Raw genomic sequence first — 21,896 nt, 5'->3', positions numbered from 1 at the left:
TTGTTTTGTTTTTGTATACATCGGGTTACAAGACGGGACCCATCCTATTAGGGGTATAATTAGTTCGGCTTAGGCTAGTTTTTAGTGTTTTTCAGAAATGAAATTGTTTGAACCACACTAATCGATTTGGTTCGATTCGGTTGTTTTATTTTAATTTCTTCTTTTTTTAAACAATACATTCATCATGTTATTTTTTTGCTATAAATTTTTTTCTTCTAGTTTATCATAATTCAAACTATTATTTTTTCATACAAATTATTGTATGATCGTTATTTTTCAAACAACTTCAAATTAAATAAAATTCATACAACTAGTATACAACACACTGAAAACTAAAAAAACTATTATAACTCTATTTTCTTATTTTATTAGACAATTTTTATAATAAAAGATTAAGTAAAGCAACATAATCTGTCAAAATTTCATCTAATATTTTCAAAAATAATATTAGTAAGACGTTCAGTTCGATTTACCAATTTATCGACTTTTAAAATTGAAAATCAAGACTCGAACCAAACTAAATTCAATTTTCTTCGGTTCAACTCACTATTTAATCTGAATCAAATTAGATCTGTTAATTTTCAATTTTGTTTGCCGATTTGATCAAGGTTTAACTTTTTTTTTTTGTTCGGTGTAAACTTTTTGGTTCTCAGGAGAAGGAGGTCTCGGTAAACCAGAGTTCAACCGTGAGGTAAATAAAGGTTGATCAAGAATCCCATCAGGAATTAAACTCGGGTTCTCCTAAACGATTCATCCAAAAGGGAACTCATTACCCACTTTTTTTAATCATAACTCATTACCCACTTGAGCACAATGTTTAGGTTTAACTAATATTTTTTTATTTTTTTATTTATAATCAAAAGTTTAACTAATTTTAAATTTTTTATAGGCGCACATGAGTATATGTAAAGAAAGAAACGCATATGAACTTCTTGAATGCCCCACTGGAGGGGAAGATCTACATTGAGGTCAGTCGATGTTCTAGTGTACGGGTGAATCAGTGGAAAACATGCACGTGTGGAATTTATGATCAAAGATTTTACTATAGGATAAACGACCCTCAAAATTGCTTTAAGTAAAGTGATCAAACATGAAAATACGTGTTTTGACGATCAACATGTTTTTATATCATTTACATTTGACATTTTTTGCTTCATAGTTTCAAAAGTTGGGGATTCTCTAAAAAGAGTTCAAAGTGTTATGCATATGAATGTTGTGTCTTCTAGATCTCTTTAGATGTACTTCCTCCCGTCACTATTATAAGCAAAAACATTATTTTTTAGATTTATTGAAAGTAATGTATTTGGTCTATATTATTGACCAAATACATTACTTTTACAATGAACTTAAAAAATAATTTTTTTTTTTTTTATAATAATGACCGGTTGACTTTGCCATTAAAAATAGATCAGCAGTAGTGCCGCTTTCACTAAAAGTAGGACATTGTCGTAAAAAAAACAATTTTTTTAGGGTTATTACTTATTTGTAAGAAAAAAATCAAAAATTTATAAATATCATTTACCACAAATAATTTGATTTATTTTCATCTATTTTCTTCCCTCCTTTATCTTTCTCAACACACTCCTTTTTCTTTTTTTCTTTTCATCATAATTATTATTACCAAATGGAAACCATGAAAATGCAATTAACACAAGAAATTCACCAAACCCAATTGCATTTCATGAACAAACTCTCTCCAAAACTCAAACCCACCATTGATTTCAGGTCCTTTATCTGTTTCTCTTCTCTTTCCCAAACCCAAAACCCTGAAATCGTAGTTCCTGTTAGAAAGCGTAGGGTTGTGGCTGCTACTTCCAATGCTAAACTCAAGGAAAATTGGTTGTCTTCAATCTCTTACTCTTCCCCAGAGAATTCAACTCATCTTTTGAATCAAGACAAAATTGATGCCTCCAAATGGTTCCTTGGAATTGACCCAGATGTTTCTGGTGCTGTTGCGTTGTTGAAAATCCATGATTCTGTTTGTTCAGCTCAGGTACCACTTCTTTTTAGGATAAAGTTTTTTCCTTTTTTTTTTCCTTTCTTTCTTTCTGCTGGTTGAATTGAAGGGTTAGATATAGTTAATTTATTAGTGAGAAACCAATGCCCACAAGTGGTAGATACTAACTTTATCCTAAAAAATAGCGGATAGTGGATAGCTTATAAGCCAGCTTTTAGCGAATAATCTAGCTGATTGAATTTGTACTGTTTGATAAAATTACCGGTTGAACTAACTTATAAGTTTGAAATGACATAAAAAAAGATATGTTTAATTAATATTTAAATTTTTTTTCAAGTAAGATGATAGGGGTAAAATTGGAAGAAAAAATGATAAGCTATAAGCTACTTGAAAATTGAAATAGCATTTGAAAAATAAGCTATAATCTAGTAAAATAAGCTATAAGCTCTTTCTTAAAAACTGTTACCAAACAGAGCTTTTAGCTTATAAGCTATAAGCTATACGGTAGCTTATTTGCCTTCCCAAACAGAGCCTTAGGCTGTGTTTGATTCGCAAAACATTAGTAATGGACAAAACAGTATAGTATAGGACATGACAAAATAGTACGAACTAGAGATAGAGAAATAATATTTGTATTGTATGTTGGAAAATAAAAAGGGTATTTTGATATTTTTGATAATCTGTAAGGACAAAAAGTTGTTGCGTGATTCAGTGAGGGACAAAAAATTCTTACTTTTGTCCGACAAAAGTTCTTGTTTTTGTCCTGTCCATTGTTACCTGTTTTGTCCGGTCACATGACGAGTTTCTAAATCAAATAGGGTACAAAAAAAAGGTTGTCTAGTCTCCAGTTTTTTAGAAGATCAATCGCTCCCTTAAATAGATTTTAGTTAGTTTGTTGAGGGTTTAGTCTGCAGTTGCAAGTGGATGACCAGTTTCAAACTTGTTTTGTAAAATTGTAAAAGAAAATAGTTAGAAAAGTATTTGATCCATATTCTTTTATGTTTATTAGTTGAAGTGAAAATCGAAACAGAAAAATGCTAGCTGTTTGTTATGCTGGTAGCTACTGTTGCATAGAGCGTTTGTGTAGGATCCTAGAAAGTTTGGGTAGGCATGAAGCGTGGATGGATGTTAAGGCTTTGTGCTTAAGTATTTTGGACTTACACAATTTTGTTTTGGCATTATTAGATCCCCCAGATTCCTGGATTTTATTGTTTTAAACAGTTACTATTTGACCTTGACAAAAGATGTGATTGTATCAGTTAAACATACGTAGGTATTTGACTCTCCTCATGTGCAACTACTTGTTGGAAAAACAACACGAAAACGTTTAAATGCCAATTCTATTGTTCAGTTGGTCCGTAGTTTTGATGCCCCAGCTGGTATACTATCTTTTCTCTATCCTTATTTTTCAATTTTCATTCTGTTTATTAGTATATGTTAAGGCTTTGATTATGATATTACAAGTACTGTGACTATAATATGTTGACTTTTATTGTGTTTACTAGTTTGCATTGGACAGTCATAAGTTTTCGATAAATTGATAGTGCCATTCACATTATAGGCCGGTTACGCAGAAAGATTAATGACCTCATTCTTGGGTATTTCTGAAAAATGTCAATGGAACAAGTATTGAAAATGATGTTACTAGTTTTCTGTAGTAATTTTTGAATCTTTATTTTGCCTTTTTCATATTGAAGGTTGACACTGTTTGTGGTTGGATATTTGCAAATTGATTCTTAATTTCATTAGGAACCACTGCATATATAGAGCAGTCAATCCCTTTTCCAAAAGACGGGAAGCAGGTTAGTATGCTCACTCATTTTAGTTTTTAAAATGCTTCATTTATTACTTCTAATTATTAATAACTCATTACTTTCTTTAATCGTGTATTCATACTAATTAGTCGGTATACTGGATATGACATAATTTACATGATTATGTATCAACTTCTCACTGTTGGAAATAAAACTGCGCCTAAAGAATCTGCATGTTAACAACCATTTTACTAAGCAGTAATAAAACACAGTTGTATTGCTAAAAAATTCAACGTGATCACATTAGAATATATGACAGTTATGTCATTTAGTATGGGCACTATGGAAGTGTACTCTTATTAACATTTAGATAAGCTTGTATCTAAGATTTTTGCTCAAATTAATATTTTTCCCCGTCTTTTGTATTCAAGGGCTGGTGGAGTGGAGGATTTGGGTACGGACTATGGATTGGGATCCTAGTTTCCTCAGGCTTTACTGTTGTTCCAGTGCCATCTTTTACTTGGAAAGCGAAGTTTGAACTCTCCGGAAGCAAGACTTCAAAGGTTGGTTTGGCCCTAACAATACCGATTACTGTGGGTGTTTTTAAATTATCTTATGCAGTTCCACTTTCCACTTTTTTATATTGCTTGCAAAAATTTAGAAATAATCAGCAAAATATGATGTTAGTTTTTTCATAAAAGAAATAAATTATGTTTGCTAAAACTAATATTTCGAAAACTACTCATACCAAACATGAAAATTAAGATTCTCAAATTCAAATTACTGGTACACTACCCCTATGAAACAATCCTTATATGTAACCTTGTTTGGAGATAAACTAATTTTATGCTATTTGGTTTTGTGATGTTGATATCTATCCGCTCATGTAGATTTTGTTCACGAAGGATACTCATTTCATTTGTTAGCTACATCTGTTTTTTGATTATATTATTCTGCAGGATGATAGCAGGAAACTCGCATCTCAATTATTTCCATCACTTAGTTCCTTGTTAACCAGGAAAAAAGATCACGGTACATGTTTCTCTTGTTTAGTCAATTATTCAGCTACTCTACTGCTTGATGATCATAAATTATCTTCAAAATCTATTACAAGGGGAATGCTTATCGAACTTGCTCAAATCGTATAACTTTTACGTTATTTTTAATCTATGTGTTCTGGTTTTTGATAAATTTGTCATGTAGGAAGGGCAGAGGCCTTATTAATTGCTGCATATGGCAAAGACCAAAACAAAAGCCATGAACCTACTGATACTATCACTGACGAAATCTAAAAATGTACGTATATATCAGCTTCTTCCCCTCCCTACTTCTATCTTTCTCCCCTTTCATTGATTTGACTGTCAATTGTAACTGTCCCAATTACTATTGTATACTATAGTTATTTATTACAGTATTATTGAAAAGATCAAGAGTTTATTTACAGTCGATTTGTAATTTATCTTATGATACAGATCTCTTCCAATTTAGCCAAAGATTTCTAGTTTGAACCCTGAAAATGAAACATTAAAATCCTTAATGAAAAATTTTGGTACTCATGTAGTCTTAACATGCCTTAAAAGTTGTGAACTGTGATACTGGTTTATGAAAATAGTTTACGACATGTTTATATATATGTTGTTTTCATCCATTTGATATGAAACAAAATAATCCACGTATTGAAGTCCAGCATTGGAGCAGTTTTTGTGCGCGGATTTGGTTCTTGGCAGTGACAATTGCAAAAACCTCTGCGCCGCCATCTTTTGATAAGCTACTTTGTCCATGAGCTGTTTTAGTTACTTGAAGCCTTTACATCGTTCAAAATGAGCGTCATCTTTCAATACACTGTTTGGCCTCTTGAAATTTTGTCCAAACCACTTTTTTTTTCTTTCCATAACCCTATGTATCTTCTTCAACTATGAATATTTGATTATATCTTGAATATTCATCCATTAAACTTAAAATCTCTTTACCAGATACTGTGATTTGCTGCTATTTGATCATGATCACCTATACTATGATTATATCAAACACGTAACAACTTCTTTGTGAAAGAGGTTGTAGTTTTTTTGGGTCCTATAGACTATAGTATATGTGATGTTTTTGCTATCACATATTGATTTGAAAAGGATAACATTTTGACAATGATTTTTTTCCGGTAACGGATTTTGATCCTCTCATGCTTTCATTCAGCACCAATCTCAACCATTCATTTAGTTTTTTTTTCTCTCTCTCTCTCTTAAACTTTTTTTTTTCTTTATGAATCATCACCCTTAGATGAGAAAAAGGAGAGAGGGCAACACCAAAAGAGCATGAGAGGATCAAAATTCGTTACTAGACTTGTACATGTTGAGTGTTTAAGTGTAGAGTAGTGAGTAATCCGAGATTCACAATACTGTCTTTAGTAGTTATCTACTAAACTATACTTATGGATTACTTCTGCTATTTCAATTGTAATTTGACCTCTAGGATCAATATAAATAAAGTCGATCCTTTCATGTATTATTTTCATCTAAGTTTAATGTGAAATTGAGTGTTCTATTTTGAGATATTTGGAGTGAATTTTCTCTAGGCTTGTGATCCAAAGGGTTTTAAGGACAATGCGTGTTTTGTGTTATATCGTGCGAAAGGAACATATGGTCCATTTATTTTTTCTTCTGGAAAACGTCCAAAATCTATTTATAAATTTTGTTTGAAAATTTGTCTAAAAATGTCATTTTCTAGCAGTATTTCATTGTCATTCATTGAGGCCTTTCATCTGACTAAGTTCTTCACTTATTTAAATATAATTTCATATGCATTCTCAAGGGAAATTACTATCAAATTACAAATGTAAATTTCTCACTCAAACATGTCTTATCATGAAACTAATTAACGGCTAGAATTCCAAATCCCTTTGATATAGTGAAGTGTTTGAAACAATATAAACAAATTATAATTTTTTTTTTTGACGAGAATGCGCTCATACTCTATCTCAATCACCGATGTTAAAACATCAAGGACGTAGACCCGATTGTAGGTTGAGTCAGCAACTAGTTTTGCCGTTATAGGAATAAACGAGATAAATAAATATAATATGTTAGCTTTATCAAAAAAGTATGTTAGCTTTTATACTTTTAAGAATTTGAGTACACAACCTTCTTTAACTAGTGCAAACACTAATTAACATTTTTCATATTTAAAATATAAGCATCAACTCTTTCGATGTCATATATAAATAATTTTTCACTTTTAAGGTTCATTCAATAGCTAATGTACTTAGTCTATATTATAGATTTGTTCATTCAATAGATAATGTATCTACTCTGTATTATATACTAGATATATCATACATCATCTATTGAATGAGCCTAAAAAGTGAAAAGTTGCTTGCATATAAAATTGGAGGGAGTATTCTTTAAATTAAAATAAATTGTTACTATTAAGTTGTTCTCTATTCCAATTTTTTCCATATATAACACATTAACAATCAATATAAAACCTTCATTTTACCCCGAAAGAAGAGTAAACGTGTTTTTACTTTTGTTCAAGTATCATATTATAAAAAAAAAATTATGTTTAACTATATCGGCCTCACAATCTAAAATGTCTAGTTCTGTCACGATTAATATGTATAAATTTTGTGCAAACCATTTATCATATGGTAATTTAAAATTATAACAAATGTGTTTGCCACATCCTACATGCACAATTATTACTATTTTGGGGTTTTTTTTCCCTATCATGAAAAGCTAAAAGAGAAATAAAAATAATATAGTGAAATTATAATAAAAAATAGTCAATTTTGATGATCACAACAATGTATCTTAGAGACATTTAACAAAATTTAAAATTTATTATTGGTTTCTTGCAACTTCAAAGGCTAAGATCAATTTAATTGTAGTTAAAAAAATCATAGAATTTTTACTTATAAAGTGAAACTTTTTGATCAATTTATGAAATACAAAGGAGGAAAAATATGACTCAAATTCTCAAGTTTGTTTATGCTTTGATAATATTTCTTTCATTATTTCTTGTTGTAGCCAATGGTGGTAAGTCATTTTCTTGGCAATATTTTCAATTTTTCTATATAATGTACACAATATTTATGATTACCTATGACTAAAAATAATTTATTTTTATTTGACAATCAATGCAGGTTTTTTCATTTGCAAAGATGTTGATGATTGTCCAAAACAATTGTGTTTCGAATCTCAAACATCGCTATGCATGTATTTTAGATGTGAATGTATTTAAGAGTAACAATTATGTTGAGAAATAATTTTATCTTAAACCGGTGAGAGATTTAATTGAACTCTCACCTTAGACGTCGCATATGTTTTTATGATATTTCAATTTCTTTGAAAATCTCAAAAGCATATTATTATTATTATTATTTAGAAATCCGAGTTACCGTCTCAAATGCATATTATTTAGAAATTAATCTCAAATGGCTATTGGTAACCGACCGATAAATCCGTAATTTTATTTAGAGTTTAATTGTTGTGCACCGTCGGTGTAAATTATTTTTACACATGCATCCAATGACGCGTTGCCACGTCACATAATGAATGTGACACATCATGTGTTTTTAATGACCATACATGATGTGTCGATTTTTTATTGGATGCATGTGCAAAATAACTTTACACCGACGGTGCATATAAATTAAATTCTTTTTCATATTGATTTTTTCTCTTATTTTATTTGACTCAAAATCATTTGTTTAGTTTGTGTTGCATTCTTAATGAATTAGTAAACAAACAAACATCTCTCTTCAGGTAGTGGTACTGCAAATTAATCCCTTTAATTATTTATCTTGTTAGTAAGTTGACATTTGGTTTTAAAAGATACTACGTGTAACTCTTGTGAAACGGATAAGCAAATATAGTGTTCATGGAGTATGGTGTTTTATTACTTTGCCCTTACTTTTTATTTTTGTATTGGTTGGTTTATTTTACTTTTAAAACGGATAAGCAAGTATGAAATGAAAAAAAATTCAAAGGTCGTACAAATTGGACGACACAGGGTGTCGTGCTATATAGCACCGCTCTTATTTTTATTCCCTTTGTGCACTTAGCGTAAGATTGTTGAGTGATAAACTTCATAAATATTAGTATATATTTCAAGAATCATTGTCAATAGCTAGCTAAATCTAAATGATTGAAAAAAACATTACGTTAATATTATCTTTTGTAGAGCTAACTATTTATCTCTGTCTATTTTAAAAATGTATCCAATGTTTAATATATAATATGCTTGTGGGCATGTATTTTAATTTTGGTTTTGGAAAACTTTTCTCTGTTGGGGTTTTTCAAAAGGTTTGAAGAATCATCCATGACATAATTGTTACTCTTACACACATTCACCTATAAAATTAATTTTGAGAATATTTGTATCCGTCAAATTAGGTTTAATTTCTGAAAGAAGAAAAAGAAAAAGAATGGTGTCATAAGTATTTCTTGGACGTATATTATCCCAGCATTTTGTTGGGTAGATTTACAAAAGAGAGAAATAAGAAAGAGAGAGATAGCAAAGAAATAGACTATTTCTATAATTTGGATGAGAAGAGAAATAAGAAAAGAGAGAAATATAATGAGTTGTAACTGTCAAAAATAAATCTCTCCATATTAGGAGAGATTTGTGTGGAAAGAAGTGAAATAAACCATTTTACAACAACACCCTCATTCAACTAGTTTATTTTATTGTAAAAAAAGGATAAATTTGTTATTTTTCATTTTTATTAATTTCTCTCTTCTCACTTTTCTATTCATCCAAACCATATAAAATTTCTATCTGATTTCTTTTCTATCTCTCTTCTCTCTTATTTCTCTCTTTACTATTTCTCTCTTCACTATCTCTTTGGCATACAAACATAAACAATCACGTAAATACTTTTTAACGGAATTGGATAAAAATGGTAATGCCCGTACACTTATTACAAATAAAACTTAAAGATCAACATAATATGACACAATTGGTAGATAACCATTTGGTCATGAGTCTCATCTTCAATCGGTACATATGATGATATGAATCTCAGTTACCTCGAAGCGTTGGTCTCTGCAGTTGGGTGCAGAAGATACTTTTAATTTAAAAAAATATTTTTTTTTAAAGAACTAACTTGGTACAAACACAAATGAATATATTTGGCCTAAATCAAATTAGCAGACTGGTTTTTATCCTTTACCCACATACTACATCTTTTGGGTGTAAATGAGGAGTAATATACATTGATGGAAACCACAGAAATACACACAAGTTTTGTCATAAAAAATAAGTGACAACCAAAATGTGGAAAAGAAAATCAGATTGGCCTAAAAATGGTCGAGTATAGTGTCCGACACGTATTTGATACCGATACTCGTCCGATACTTAAAAAAAAAATTATTTTTAAAAATAACCGATACGTGTCGGATACTTCTTCGATGCTTTTTGATAATGGAAATAGAGGAGAAGAGACTGATACAATTTGCGTTTTCTCTTAAGTAGTGAATGTTAGAGTATGATGTTCTTTATGGATAACCAACTATATCTTTTTTGGTAATACTGATGACTTTTTTTTGGGATAGTACTAATTGTCATTTTTTTAGTTATGTTGCATTTATATATTTAATTTTAAATTTAATTTTTAAATAATGTGTTCTGACCGTATCGTATAGGGAATTTTGAAAATTTTCTTGTATCGGTATCATGTCACATATTCAAGCTTCATAGATACTTTACCATATTAGAATTTTCCACATTAATAATGTTCACTCCATCATCAAAATTTCTAGCCAATTAACTTTATTTAGCCACCGCTTTTTTTTAAGCTTTTACCATCAGTTTAATATGATTCGAAGATCAGTTCTAACATCAAGTGGTTTCATCCCTCCCGATCCGGTCGTTAGAATTACTTTATTTAGCCACCACTTCTTTCGAATTAGCCTAATAGGGAAGGTCTTCTGAGCTCATTTTCATGAGAAGCGGCTGATAATATATAATGCACCATTTTCCTTTATTCAAAAGGTGTTTAATATGTATAAATTTTGTGAAGAGAAACCATTTATCATATGGTAATTTAAAATTATAACAAATGTGTTTGCCACATCCTAATGCACAATTATTACTATTTTGGGATTTTTTTTTTCCTTATCATGAAAGGCTAAAAGAGATAAAAAGATATATAGTGAAATTATAATAAAAAAAAAATTCAATTTTCATGATCACAACAATGTATCTTAGAGACATTTAATAAAAGTTTAAAATTTATTATTGGTTTTTTGCAACTTAAAGGCTAAGATCAATTTTTTTTGTCAGATAGTCTAGTGGCTAGAAATTTCACATTTAAAGTGGATAAGTGGGGTGTCCAAATTCGAACCCCGATCACTAGCCTGTATATAAAATGCGATATCCCTAACCAACTAAGTTAAGCTCATGGGACAAGATCAATTTATTGGTAGTTAAAAAAAATCATAGAATTTTTACTTATAAAACCTTTTGATCAATTTATGAAATACAAAGGAGGAAAAATATGACTCAAATTCTCAAGTTTAATGCTTTGATAATATTTCTTTCATTATTTCTTGCTGTAACCAATGGTGGTAAGTCATTTTTTTCACATTATTTTCAATTTTTCTAAATCATGTATTATGATCAACCCATGACTAAAAATAATTTATTCTTATTTGATAATGTAGGTTTTTTCTTCTGCACAATAGTTGATGATTGTCCAGCTCAATTGTGTTTCGAAACTCAAAAATCGCTATGCATGGATTATAGATGTGAATGCATGTAGGAGTAACAATTATGTTGAAAAATAATTTTATCTTACATGTATTGTCAATTTTATTTATGCTTTTATGATATTTCAAATTTTTTGAAAATCTCAAAAGCATATTACTATTATATTATAATAAATGACTAAATAAATTTGAAGTTCCAAGTCTTGCATAATCCAAACTTGTATATAAGCTAGATTTATGTATATAAATATAATTGAAGAAATATATCTTTTTACATCTTTTGGGTGTAAATGAGGAGTAATTTACATTGATGGAAACCACAGAAATATACATAAATTTTGTCATGAAAAATAAATAATTGATAACCAAAGTGTGGAAAAGAAAATCAGATTGGCCTATAGATTAAGATTGTTTTACCGAGTCTGGAACTAATTTGATGGTTTACTCGATCAGATACTAATCCAAGATTTCAGATGGCCACATGGATTTCCAAATGGAAATTTCATTCTCACTCTCAATCTTTCTTATTCCTCCATAAAATCCATCAGCCTCATTTCCTTCCTCTCTATGATCTTTCCTATTGATATTAGTTTGTCTCCATCTTGAGCCAGGAGTGTAATGGTTGAACTCTAGCACCACTGTGTCTGCAGCATTCAACACATTTATCATCATATAAACTATAATTGAATCTTAAGAAAACCATTTCAAGGATTGGATATAAATATAACAAGGCTCATACAATGATTCTTGAAGTTTTCATCTTAACATCCTAAGTCATTTTTTTTTATATAAAACTACACTAGAGGTCCTTTCATTTAATTTAAAGTTTCAAACATGTTCTTAATATATGTTTCATTTAAAATTCAGCTCATGAACAGATCCAAATTATGTGCAGTCGAAAAAAAGTGACTATAGTATAATCGATCATATCTAGACCGTTTGATTAAAATTAGATGGTTTAGATATTTAGCTTGAATTGTATATTTAAAAAAGTTAAAATCTAATCTTAAAATCTAGACCATCCGATATTGATCAGACGGTCCAAATATCTTAACAGCATGCAATGTGACCACACAATTCAATTCCCTCATGAACAAAGTTGGACCTTGAATGTGTCCACTGTGTTGCTGGAAATGATGAAATGTCTTGGAGACCATTCAAATGGAATGGCAAGTAGTCCACATTTAGATATATTCTCTACAATATAATAATATATAATAGTGGCAGATCTCACAACTTTTACATTAAAAATGTTAAATCAACAAATCAGCATAAATTAATAATGTTCACTCTATCATCAAAATTCCTAGGCAATTACTTTATTAAGCCACCACTTTGACATTTATTAACTCACCACTAATATGACAGCGGCAAGAATTTTCATTTCCATTACATGATTCTAAGTGACCAACAATACCATACCACCAACCTGCCATAAAGGTTAAAATTCATTAATAAAATCATACTAATATGAAATCTACAAAGTCTCTTTTATTAATCAATGTATTACAGATTAAATTTACAAGATATAGAAGTAATTAGTAGTATATAAACATGGAATTAGAGAATGATTGTGGAGAAAGAAACAAACCATAAGGAAATTCTTTGTTTCTCCTCCATTGAATCTCTATGTGATCACCAGGATGCAAATCAGATAAACAATCAGAGATATACAGATCATGTGGAGAGTTATCAACAGGTGGTGCTCTTATCCTTTTCCATGGAATGCCACATTCTCTAGCTTCTCCTCTTCTTCCATGTGCAGGATACCTGTAATAAGCAACCAATCAGCTATTAGTCCATTATTCACATTAACGAAAGGTAGGCAAACAACGAACTGTGCCGCTGAACCTTTCTGTATAGCAAAACCAATCCTTCAGATCTAAATTTCGTTTTATTTTCTTGCTATATTTTCATTTGAAAATTGTTTGTTACTCAAATCTTAAACCAATGTGGACATATATAATACAGAACAGACTCCATGAAATGACACAGTTAAGTATATGATCACCTAAAATCATGTCAAATTTACCTTGCTTGAAAGGTATCGGTTCGCGAATCATAGCTAAGGTCAGCATCATAGCAAGATAACATGAATCCAATATGACCATTCTACAACAATAGCAGCAAAATTGTAACATGTGAGAAAACACTATCCATTAAATTCCATTGAAATTCAAGAAACTGATTTAACTCTTGCAGGTATAGCAGGTGTGTATAAATTGTTATTTTGACTCAAATTTTGACAACAAATTAGATGGTTAACACTTAACACAATTCAAATATGGTTAATTATGCTTAGTGGATAGTTAGCTAATGAACTGCAATACCTTGTTATATTCATTAACCATTCATTGAACTTCGTTAACGACATATTTAAATTTTACCATCTAATTTGTTGTCAAACTTGATTTCAAAATATCATTTTCCTAAAAAAAATGACCAAAGGGTTATCGCAGATACCTCGCGGTTATAGACTTGAGCAGGGAACCAGAAGCTACCATTTTCAATAGCAAGATACCAATTCATAACAGAATCGACAGGCAATGAACTACTATCCTTGCAGATATCATTTGCATCGTCAACCTTTACTTTCATCCATTGTAAAGGCCACAAAAGAGAGAAATATCTCATCAATAGCCCCTTTTGCTTGCCATGTTTAAGATCCTTAACATCCCTTTTTGAAGCAACATACCATTTCCATTCCCTATAAGCAGCTTGACCAATAACTCCATTCCATTTCTTCTTCATCTGTCTCTCCCAAAAATAATCACTCACACACCTCTCTCTCAATGAATGACAAACATTAGCCATTTGACAAAGTGAAGAAGGAGGTAACTTTTCAAGTATGCATTCCAAAGTTAGCTCAGGCAAATCCATCAATGACAACTCCTCCTCTTCATGATTCTCTTCAACATTCTCTACTCTTGAACTCAGATTCTTCCTCATAAAAGACATCCTTGTATAAATTTCACAAAGTAAACCAATCCAAAGATGATTCTTAAACAACTTTGAGAATGTTTTTAAAGATGTTTTCAAAGACAATACTTGATGAAGAAACTTCATATCATTTTCACATGACAGTGATTTGAGGTAAAATATAGAGTTTATATACAAGAAGCAAGAGATGCAAGTTATTATGAAGTAAAGTAACATTAGAAAATACTTAGAAAATCTTTTACGGGTCAAACTTGAATTTGGTATATGAGATAAGAGAGCCTCCAAGGCCTTATGTGGAAAGGAAAAGTAATGACTTTATTTGTTATTTAAGGTAATCTAAAGAAAAGTATAATGAAATCTCACTACTTAACCAAAACTTTGAAGCAAATTTGGTATCTTCAAACAAACACCTTTTAAAGAATTGGCTTATTTTAATCAGTTCAAAGAGACCCTACCAAGAAACTCAATGGTAGGCCTCTCACCAAGGTTTGAACAGAAAAAATAAGGTTGACAAATATGCCGACGAATTGGAGTGGAAATTGCCTTGACTTGAAGGATCAAATTCGAACTACTAAGTTTTAAATTGCAATCGCAGTTAATGTAGAGTTACTGTCTTTGATATTGCAGAGACATATGGTAAAATATAATTGACGCGGCCTGAATTGCAATCGTATTGCAGTCTCACCGGCATAAAAAATTATAATATCGCGGCCCTAGATTATGGCCGCGAACCTATTTTTAAAACTCTGCACAAAAAATAGATGAAACCTTTGAAATACTTCTATCTATGCCTTTGTTATTGGCTTCCCACAATAAAAAAAGGAAGAAAACAAATGTCATTCAATGATTGAATGTTTGTGACCGGACATGACACGGTAATTGATACATCGACACCAATAATAATTTAAGAAACTAACACAATTCAATGTAATTATAAGTGTCAGTGTCGTGTTGATATCTGACACTTACATGTGTCCGACACCGAAATACACCTAATTCGAAGAGTGTCCGTGTTTCACACTTAAAAGGAATCCTATGAAAGGAGGATTGTGAAGAAATGTGGGGCAACAAAATTAGATATCATGTTTTGTGACACCTGGACAATGGGATTTGCAAAAATGGCAAGAAAATGATACAACAAGTCTAGATGCAAAGACTCAAATATAAAGAATCTCAATATCTCTTGTGCAAAAGGAATTGAATTGAATATATTGATATGGGAATGATATGTACATAGAACAAATCTTTGGTAGTTGAAAATGAAGCAGTGATAGGTCCACACAATAACAAATGTATAGAGAAGATCAAAAGAGTTTGGTTGGTGATGAATGTTGAAGGGTGTGTGGCAGTGGGTAGGGTATGTCCTTTTCTCCACCTCTTCACTTCAACAATTTCTTCACCATACCTCAATTATTTTCTCTTTATTCAAAGAATTCAAAGGTTTGTTTTGCACTTTTTGTCGTTGAAGCAATTTAGCAAACAGTTGATGGACAACAAAAGAGAAATAAAAAATAAAACCATGACTCATTTCAACAGTCTCTCACAAAAATAAAATGTAAATTGGTATTGTATCTAACATATTCAAGAACTACTTTGTTTTAATTATCAAAATATCATAGATTATTTTGAATTTTATTTTTATCGAAATGAATTGAATTTTAAAAAAATTAAGAAGACTAAAATATATCACTACAAAAAAATAAAGTTGTCACATTTTGTGGAATAAGAAAAGAATGGGCGGCTATGGTTGAAGTATTTTGTGTGTGGATGTCAAACGCATTTCTACTTCCTAGATTCTTTGGTCCAATCAAGTATCCTTATCCTTATATTAAAAGTATTGATAATTAAATTAAAGATTTAGATGAGTCAAAAAAAAAATTAAAGATTTATTAGATCAAAATATTCGTCTTTATAAAAAAAAATTTAGATCAAAATAAAACAATACTTACTAGTATATGTTATTGGACTCTTTGGATTGCTCCACCATGGGCCTTTAAAAATAATTTTTAATATTTAATTAGTATTTTTTTAAAATAATTGTTATTTTTATAATAAATATAAAAAAAAATAGTTTATGCATATAAACAGAAGTATAAAAGTGGTACTACTTACGTATAATCGGAATGACCGAAAAACTTATTATGCTTGCGTGCCTCAAAGGAAAATCTCCCAAGAAATGAACCGATGCAAGCGGTCGATGAAACCGAAAGTTTTGGACAATTATTCACCGACATTGTTACCACAAACATGATCACCTTCAACCCCATGATTGTTTGAACAAGTGAAGGGGAAAACCGTTTCAATGGCGGAGGAGGAGGAGGAATGTTGTCCACTTGCATCGTGATAGCATGCTCCATCGTAGTCGTAACCATTTCAATTTCTGAGTTCGGACCATGACCATTTTGAGCATTCTATGCTGGAATATCTGCTTGAATTGTTGGAATTAGGTTATTGGTAGATGTTGAGGGAGTATTATGAGAAATCTCTGCATGAATCTCTGCTTGAATCAGACCATGACCATTCTCTGCTGGAATTTCTGGTGAGTGAGTATGTTGAGGGTTTATTTTAAAATTTAGTTTGATAATAATTTAATTTATTTATTTTAATACACGGACGCATGCACGCAAACACGATTGTACACACACGTACATAAACACACACTAAGTAGAAAAAAATTGGTGCCACTAAAATTATGATGCCCTGTACGATCGCTCCTCTCAAACACCTCCGAAACTCTCCTGATTGTGACTTGAAATGCAAAATTAATAGCTAATCACTCAAATGATCAATGGATATAATTTCTATTAATCACTCATTATTACTTTGCTAGATGGAATAAATAAAACAATCTCGACGATTTCAAATAATCCATACCACTAATACAGGGACCGCTACTGGTTCTATTAATAGGGGCAGAGGGCCTATTTATTTATTTTCTTTTTATGGAAACTTATATTTATACATATATTAATACAAGATCATTTTTTTTAAAATTTTTTAGTGGGATTGATATTTACAATCTTATAAATACAAGTGCTTTTTTTTTTTTAATTTACACGAGGGTCCATATTTATACTCATATATTAATATAGATGTAAATTTTGTTGTAATTTACAGTGTCGACTTATTTTTGGTAATTTCTACGGGAAAATGAGAGAAAACATCATATTGTTAGGAATGGGGAAAAACACCGTACTTTCTTTTGTATGTAATGCTTACAGTACATTTTTAATATTATTTTTGTTTTATCGTAAAACTTTATTTTCTTTTTTAACGAGTGGATTAAAAATAATAGAAATTTATTCCTTTTTTTATTCTAATTGGTCATGGTGATCCACGAAGATAAGGATAGGGAGAAGGCGGGAAATGGGGATGGAGATAAGGGCAATCTGATAGGGCAGTGGATGCCCATACTCGATTGACATTAATTATTTTACAAATCGGAGTCGAAGGTAGAGATCATTTTTTTTTATTTGGTGATTTGTTCAAAATGAAAGACAAAGGTCATGTCCGGTACTTGGTATGGTTGGCAACCACTTGGAATATTTGGAATCTTCGCAATAAAGTAATTTTTAAGAGCAATATTCCGGATGTTTCGTCATTATTGAAGACAATCAAACTTCATTCTTGGTTGTGGTTTACTAGTCGGTATGGGCGTAAGACTTGTACTCATTTTCCTTTTGGTGTTTAAATCCTATGTCTTATATTATGAACACTTAGTTTAGTGCTCTTTGTTGTAAGAGTTTGAGTACCCCTTTGTACTCCCTTATAATAAAATTTTGATTATAAAAAAAAATTATTTAATATAAATTACATTTTTATTGTTTGTTGTTTAAACAAAACTAATTACACTCAATACATGAAAATGAAGTTATACTTAATCAAAAATACAATTTAAGATTATAATCTAAAATAATTTATATTTTCACGAGTGAAAATTAACCCGTGCTTAGCACGGGTAAGTTATACTAGTACTTACTGGTATATGTTATTTTGGGAATCTTGCCCTCCTGTTTTATCTTTGAGATCTAGGCCTTAGATTCTTTTTCCCTTATTTATTTTCCTATTGATCAAAATATAAGTTCGGATTTGGATCATCTCCTCTCAAAAATATTTTACATCTTTTACTATATCTTACTATAAATAGTATGATGATAAAGCATAAATAAATTTTCTCTCTGAAAGAATAAACTTGTAAAATAACATCCACAATTAATAAATTTATCACTACTACTAATGAAGTATATACTCTATATTTAAGAAAACAACACACTATAAAAAAATTAAAATTGAGAGTTAATTAATACTTTGGATACTTCTTTCATCTAGTATTTCTTTTTCTATCTCTTTCATTTAAATTTCAAAATTCATTCTCTATTTTTTGAAATATCCTGTTTTTTTTTTACAAATTTTGAAATATCTTTTAACCACCTTTTTTTTTTCTTTCTCAATTTCACATTCTCTCTTCATTTTTCTCTTCTCTTTCATTACAACTTTTTTTTCCAGTATCCGGCCAGGCCAACTGGACCGCCTAATCTGGTTCGGAGGTCAATTCTAGCATCAAGTGTTTCCAACCTCCTCCCGATCATAGTAGCAGGGGATCGAACCGTGATCCTTCTTACTAAATCCAGTGCCAATTACAACTTTTTTCTATTCCATCTCACTTTCTAACTCTTACTTTCTCCACTATCTTCAATCAAATTCATTTTTCACTCACAATTTGTAATGGATCAACCTAATATAACAATGATTATTAGTCCTTTCAAAGAGTCTCAATTTTGACATTTAATGTGTAATACATTAATTTAAGGCATTATTGACATATATATCATATCAGATAATAGAAGCTATTAGTCAGGTTAAGTAATTTATAATGAACTTGTCTCATATTTATATGTGGATATCATTACAAAGCCATAGATTCCTATTACATTCAAAAATACGAGTCTAAGACTATATGATTTTAAAATGAAGGATTAGTTTTTGTTTTTATCATATCATGATGTCTGAGGTTTGCAGCTGCACCAATTCATATAACTCAAAATATTCTTCCCTCTCCCCTGCAAAATTATAAACAACATGAATTAGAAAATGTTTGCACCAATTCATTTTTTTTTTTATTGAAAAAACTAAGATCATATGCCTCACCATGGCAGGACGATCTGAACGACCATGATCGTGTTGATTATATCGCGAACAACTAGTAAAATGCTCTTGACCACGATGACGTTGATAACTCGTAGCAGCTTTAGCAGCTTTTTTGGCAAACCTTGAATCATTCCTAATGCTGTCACGCCTAGTCAAATATGTTTTAAGATTTTTCTTGTTTTCACGAGCTTGGAAGAATAACAAGGAGTAATCTGTTGGTACTCCTTTCGACTTATTATCCCACCCTCCAAATTGTGGCACAGACATCTTATAAGGTCTCTTCTACATATACATAATATTTTAAGTTAGTAACATCTTATTTGGATATATACTAGTACATCTACTGGAGTAGATAATTCTGATAGCTAGGTTGTTTATTAATTTTACAATATTAAACATTATTTATAAACCTATCAAAATTATCCACTTCAGCGGTGTATCATATTTGTTTCTAAAATTTATGCTATTTTATAGTTTCTTTACCAACATTGCACCTAACATTGATTCATGTGCGTTAAGTTAATCAACGGGGTATGGATCAAAGCTAGGTGCAATAGTTGCTCAAAAGGGTTACATCAATTATATTATTTTAGGGAAATCAAAACACAACCAAGAAAAGTCTACAAGCATGCAATAACAAATTAGTAATATTTAAATAACTAAGATCATATGTCTCACCATGACAGGAGGATCATCTTGATGATCATTATCAGGGTGATTATGTAGCAAACCATCATAAGGACTACCACGACCACGACCATTACCATGACGATGATTTGTAGTATTGGAGACAACCCTTTGATCATTCCCACCGTTGAGACGCTTGAATTCAGAAAAATCTGGTTTATGATTCTTCTTGTTTTCGCGAGCTTGGTTGAACACCATGGAGTAGTCGGTTGGTACTCCTTTAGGCTTATCTTCCCACCCTCCAAATTGTGGCACAGACGTCTTAAAAGGTCTCTTCTGCATATATATAATTTGGTTTGATATTGCTAAAAAAATTCGAGTCTCTAACATTTAGCGACGTAATTTGAGACATATTTTGCAATTTTTCATCTCTAGTTTCCGTCGCTATTTCAACTTTTTATTGTAGTTGATATATTTAGTAAATTGAAAATGAAGATTGCATTAGCTTGAATTTCATCTATATATTAAATTGCATGAGAACATATTATAAAATGAGAATGAGGACTTCAATCAAAATGTGCATATTGTTGTTTTTCATGCATGAACCATATGTTGATAGTGATATCCATTATGGTTCATGATGAACATACATCCATTATAGTTTCATCAAATAGGTAATGATGATTAATAAGCTTTTCACACCAAAACATAAATTTACCCATTTTGTTCTCGCGAGCTGCCCTGCGAAAATCTTATGCTAATAAGCCAAAAGCCGATGCTAACAGTTATATAGCATAGGCGTAGCATTGGAGTCTTGGCGCCAAGACTCCAAGTTTTCGCATCTCCTTGTTATCATTTTTTTGCAATATTATACAATTTTAAAATCAAAAACAAAGATTTGCTTGCGATTAAAATTCAAAACAAACATTACAAAAAAAATATATACAAAACTATATGTAGATTTAGACTTACCTCTCCTCTTCGTTCCATGGATAATTCAATAGGTGACACTTAAACCCTTCGAATATAAAGGATTTATAAGTGTCACCTATTTAATTAAGATTAAGATGTTTGCCTATGGCACTTTTAATACTTAATTGAATAGGATGTGCGTTATCTTGTCATGAGGATTTAAATTTGAACAATATAATATTGGAAACTAGGATACTATAGCTGCCTGAATTTTTGTTTTTTGTTTTTTTATTATATATTAATTCAAGATATCCCAGCTTCAAGAAGAGTTCAATGGAATTGAGGAATTTATTTGATGCTACATGGGTTTGTTTAAGTCAAATTAAGGGCAAAAATTATGGTTGGCGAGAGTTTTGTCATTCAATTATAGATGAATTGTTATATTGCTAATTAGATCATTTCCCAAATAAAGGCATATACTCTCATTTTAGCTGGAATAGAATGCCTAAAAAAAGGATACTTTCACAGAGAAATTTTATCTTATATAACAAACAAATTTTATATCTACATACACACAATACAAAACATCGTACGGTTTTAAATTGAAGTTGCGGTCATTGTGATTGTATTTGTTGTGATACGTATATTGCGGTTGTTGCCGTGCAAAACATTCTTACTCTTATTTGTTTTCTTTTCTTTTTCTTTCTGTTAAAAAAGAAAAAGGAGGATTGTACCAAAAAAAAAAAAAAAGGAGGACAATTATAGAGTTATTAGAAAGAATCCACTTGGTAAACCAAAAAAAAAAAAAAAGAAAGAAAGAATCCACTTGCATATTTTTTAAATTGTGAAATCCAG

General features: G+C 30.6%; 3 protein-coding genes across 3 annotated transcripts; 1 reads left to right on the top strand and 2 right to left on the bottom strand.

Moving 5' to 3' along the window:
- The first annotated feature begins 1,556 nt into the window (after positions 1–1,556).
- On the top strand, positions 1,557–5,685 carry LOC123918721 (Holliday junction resolvase MOC1, chloroplastic). The gene is made up of 6 exons (XM_045970850.1): positions 1,557–1,993; positions 3,231–3,336; positions 3,707–3,759; positions 4,143–4,274; positions 4,671–4,743; positions 4,915–5,685. The coding sequence occupies exons 1-6, from the start codon at positions 1,625–1,627 to the stop codon at positions 5,001–5,003; spliced, it is 822 nt and encodes a 273-aa protein (XP_045826806.1). The 5' UTR covers positions 1,557–1,624; the 3' UTR covers positions 5,004–5,685.
- Positions 5,686–11,755: 6,070 nt separating this feature from the next.
- Positions 11,756–16,103, bottom strand: LOC123917389 (F-box protein At2g26850-like). Its single transcript, XM_045969087.1, has 5 exons — positions 13,878–16,103; positions 13,447–13,526; positions 13,006–13,184; positions 12,769–12,843; positions 11,756–12,058 (listed from the first exon to the last, which is right to left on the bottom strand). Exons 1-5 carry the CDS (start codon positions 14,568–14,570, stop codon positions 11,871–11,873), a joined length of 1,215 nt encoding a protein of 404 aa, XP_045825043.1. The 5' UTR covers positions 14,571–16,103; the 3' UTR covers positions 11,756–11,870.
- A 3,248-nt stretch (positions 16,104–19,351) lies between these two features.
- Positions 19,352–20,471, bottom strand: LOC123915295. Its single transcript, XM_045966432.1, has 3 exons — positions 20,181–20,471; positions 19,503–19,784; positions 19,352–19,414 (listed from the first exon to the last, which is right to left on the bottom strand). The coding sequence occupies exons 1-3, from the start codon at positions 20,469–20,471 to the stop codon at positions 19,352–19,354; spliced, it is 636 nt and encodes a 211-aa protein (XP_045822388.1).
- Positions 20,472–21,896: the final 1,425 nt, after the last annotated feature.

The sequence above is a fragment of the Trifolium pratense genome, linkage group LG3, assembly GCF_020283565.1.
Source record: "Trifolium pratense cultivar HEN17-A07 linkage group LG3, ARS_RC_1.1, whole genome shotgun sequence".
Lineage (NCBI taxonomy): Eukaryota > Viridiplantae > Streptophyta > Magnoliopsida > Fabales > Fabaceae > Trifolium > Trifolium pratense.
This window is presented reverse-complemented; position numbering and strand designations above follow the sequence as displayed.

Excerpts from the sequence above, each read along its gene's own strand:
- LOC123918721 (XM_045970850.1), top strand. The coding sequence starts at position 1,625 with ATGGAAACCATGAAAATGCAATTAACACAAGAAATTCACCAAACCCAA. Across the intron at positions 3,337-3,706 it reads TAGTTTTGATGCCCCAGCTG|GAACCACTGCATATATAGAG; the intron begins GTATACTATCTT and ends TAATTTCATTAG. Across the intron at positions 4,275-4,670 it reads CCGGAAGCAAGACTTCAAAG|GATGATAGCAGGAAACTCGC; the intron begins GTTGGTTTGGCC and ends ATTATTCTGCAG.
- LOC123917389 (XM_045969087.1), bottom strand. The coding sequence starts at position 14,570 with ATGTTACTTTACTTCATAATAACTTGCATCTCTTGCTTCTTGTATATA. Across the intron at positions 12,844-13,005 it reads AAACAAAGAATTTCCTTATG|GTTGGTGGTATGGTATTGTT; the intron begins GTTTGTTTCTTT and ends CCTTTATGGCAG. Across the intron at positions 12,059-12,768 it reads TTGCCGCTGTCATATTAGTG|ACACAGTGGTGCTAGAGTTC; the intron begins GTGAGTTAATAA and ends TGAATGCTGCAG.
- LOC123915295 (XM_045966432.1), bottom strand. The coding sequence starts at position 20,471 with ATGCAGAAGAGACCTTTTAAGACGTCTGTGCCACAATTTGGAGGGTGG. Across the intron at positions 19,785-20,180 it reads AAGATGATCCTCCTGTCATG|AAGAGACCTTATAAGATGTC; the intron begins GTGAGACATATG and ends ATGTATATGTAG. Across the intron at positions 19,415-19,502 it reads GTTCAGATCGTCCTGCCATG|GGGAGAGGGAAGAATATTTT; the intron begins GTGAGGCATATG and ends ATAATTTTGCAG.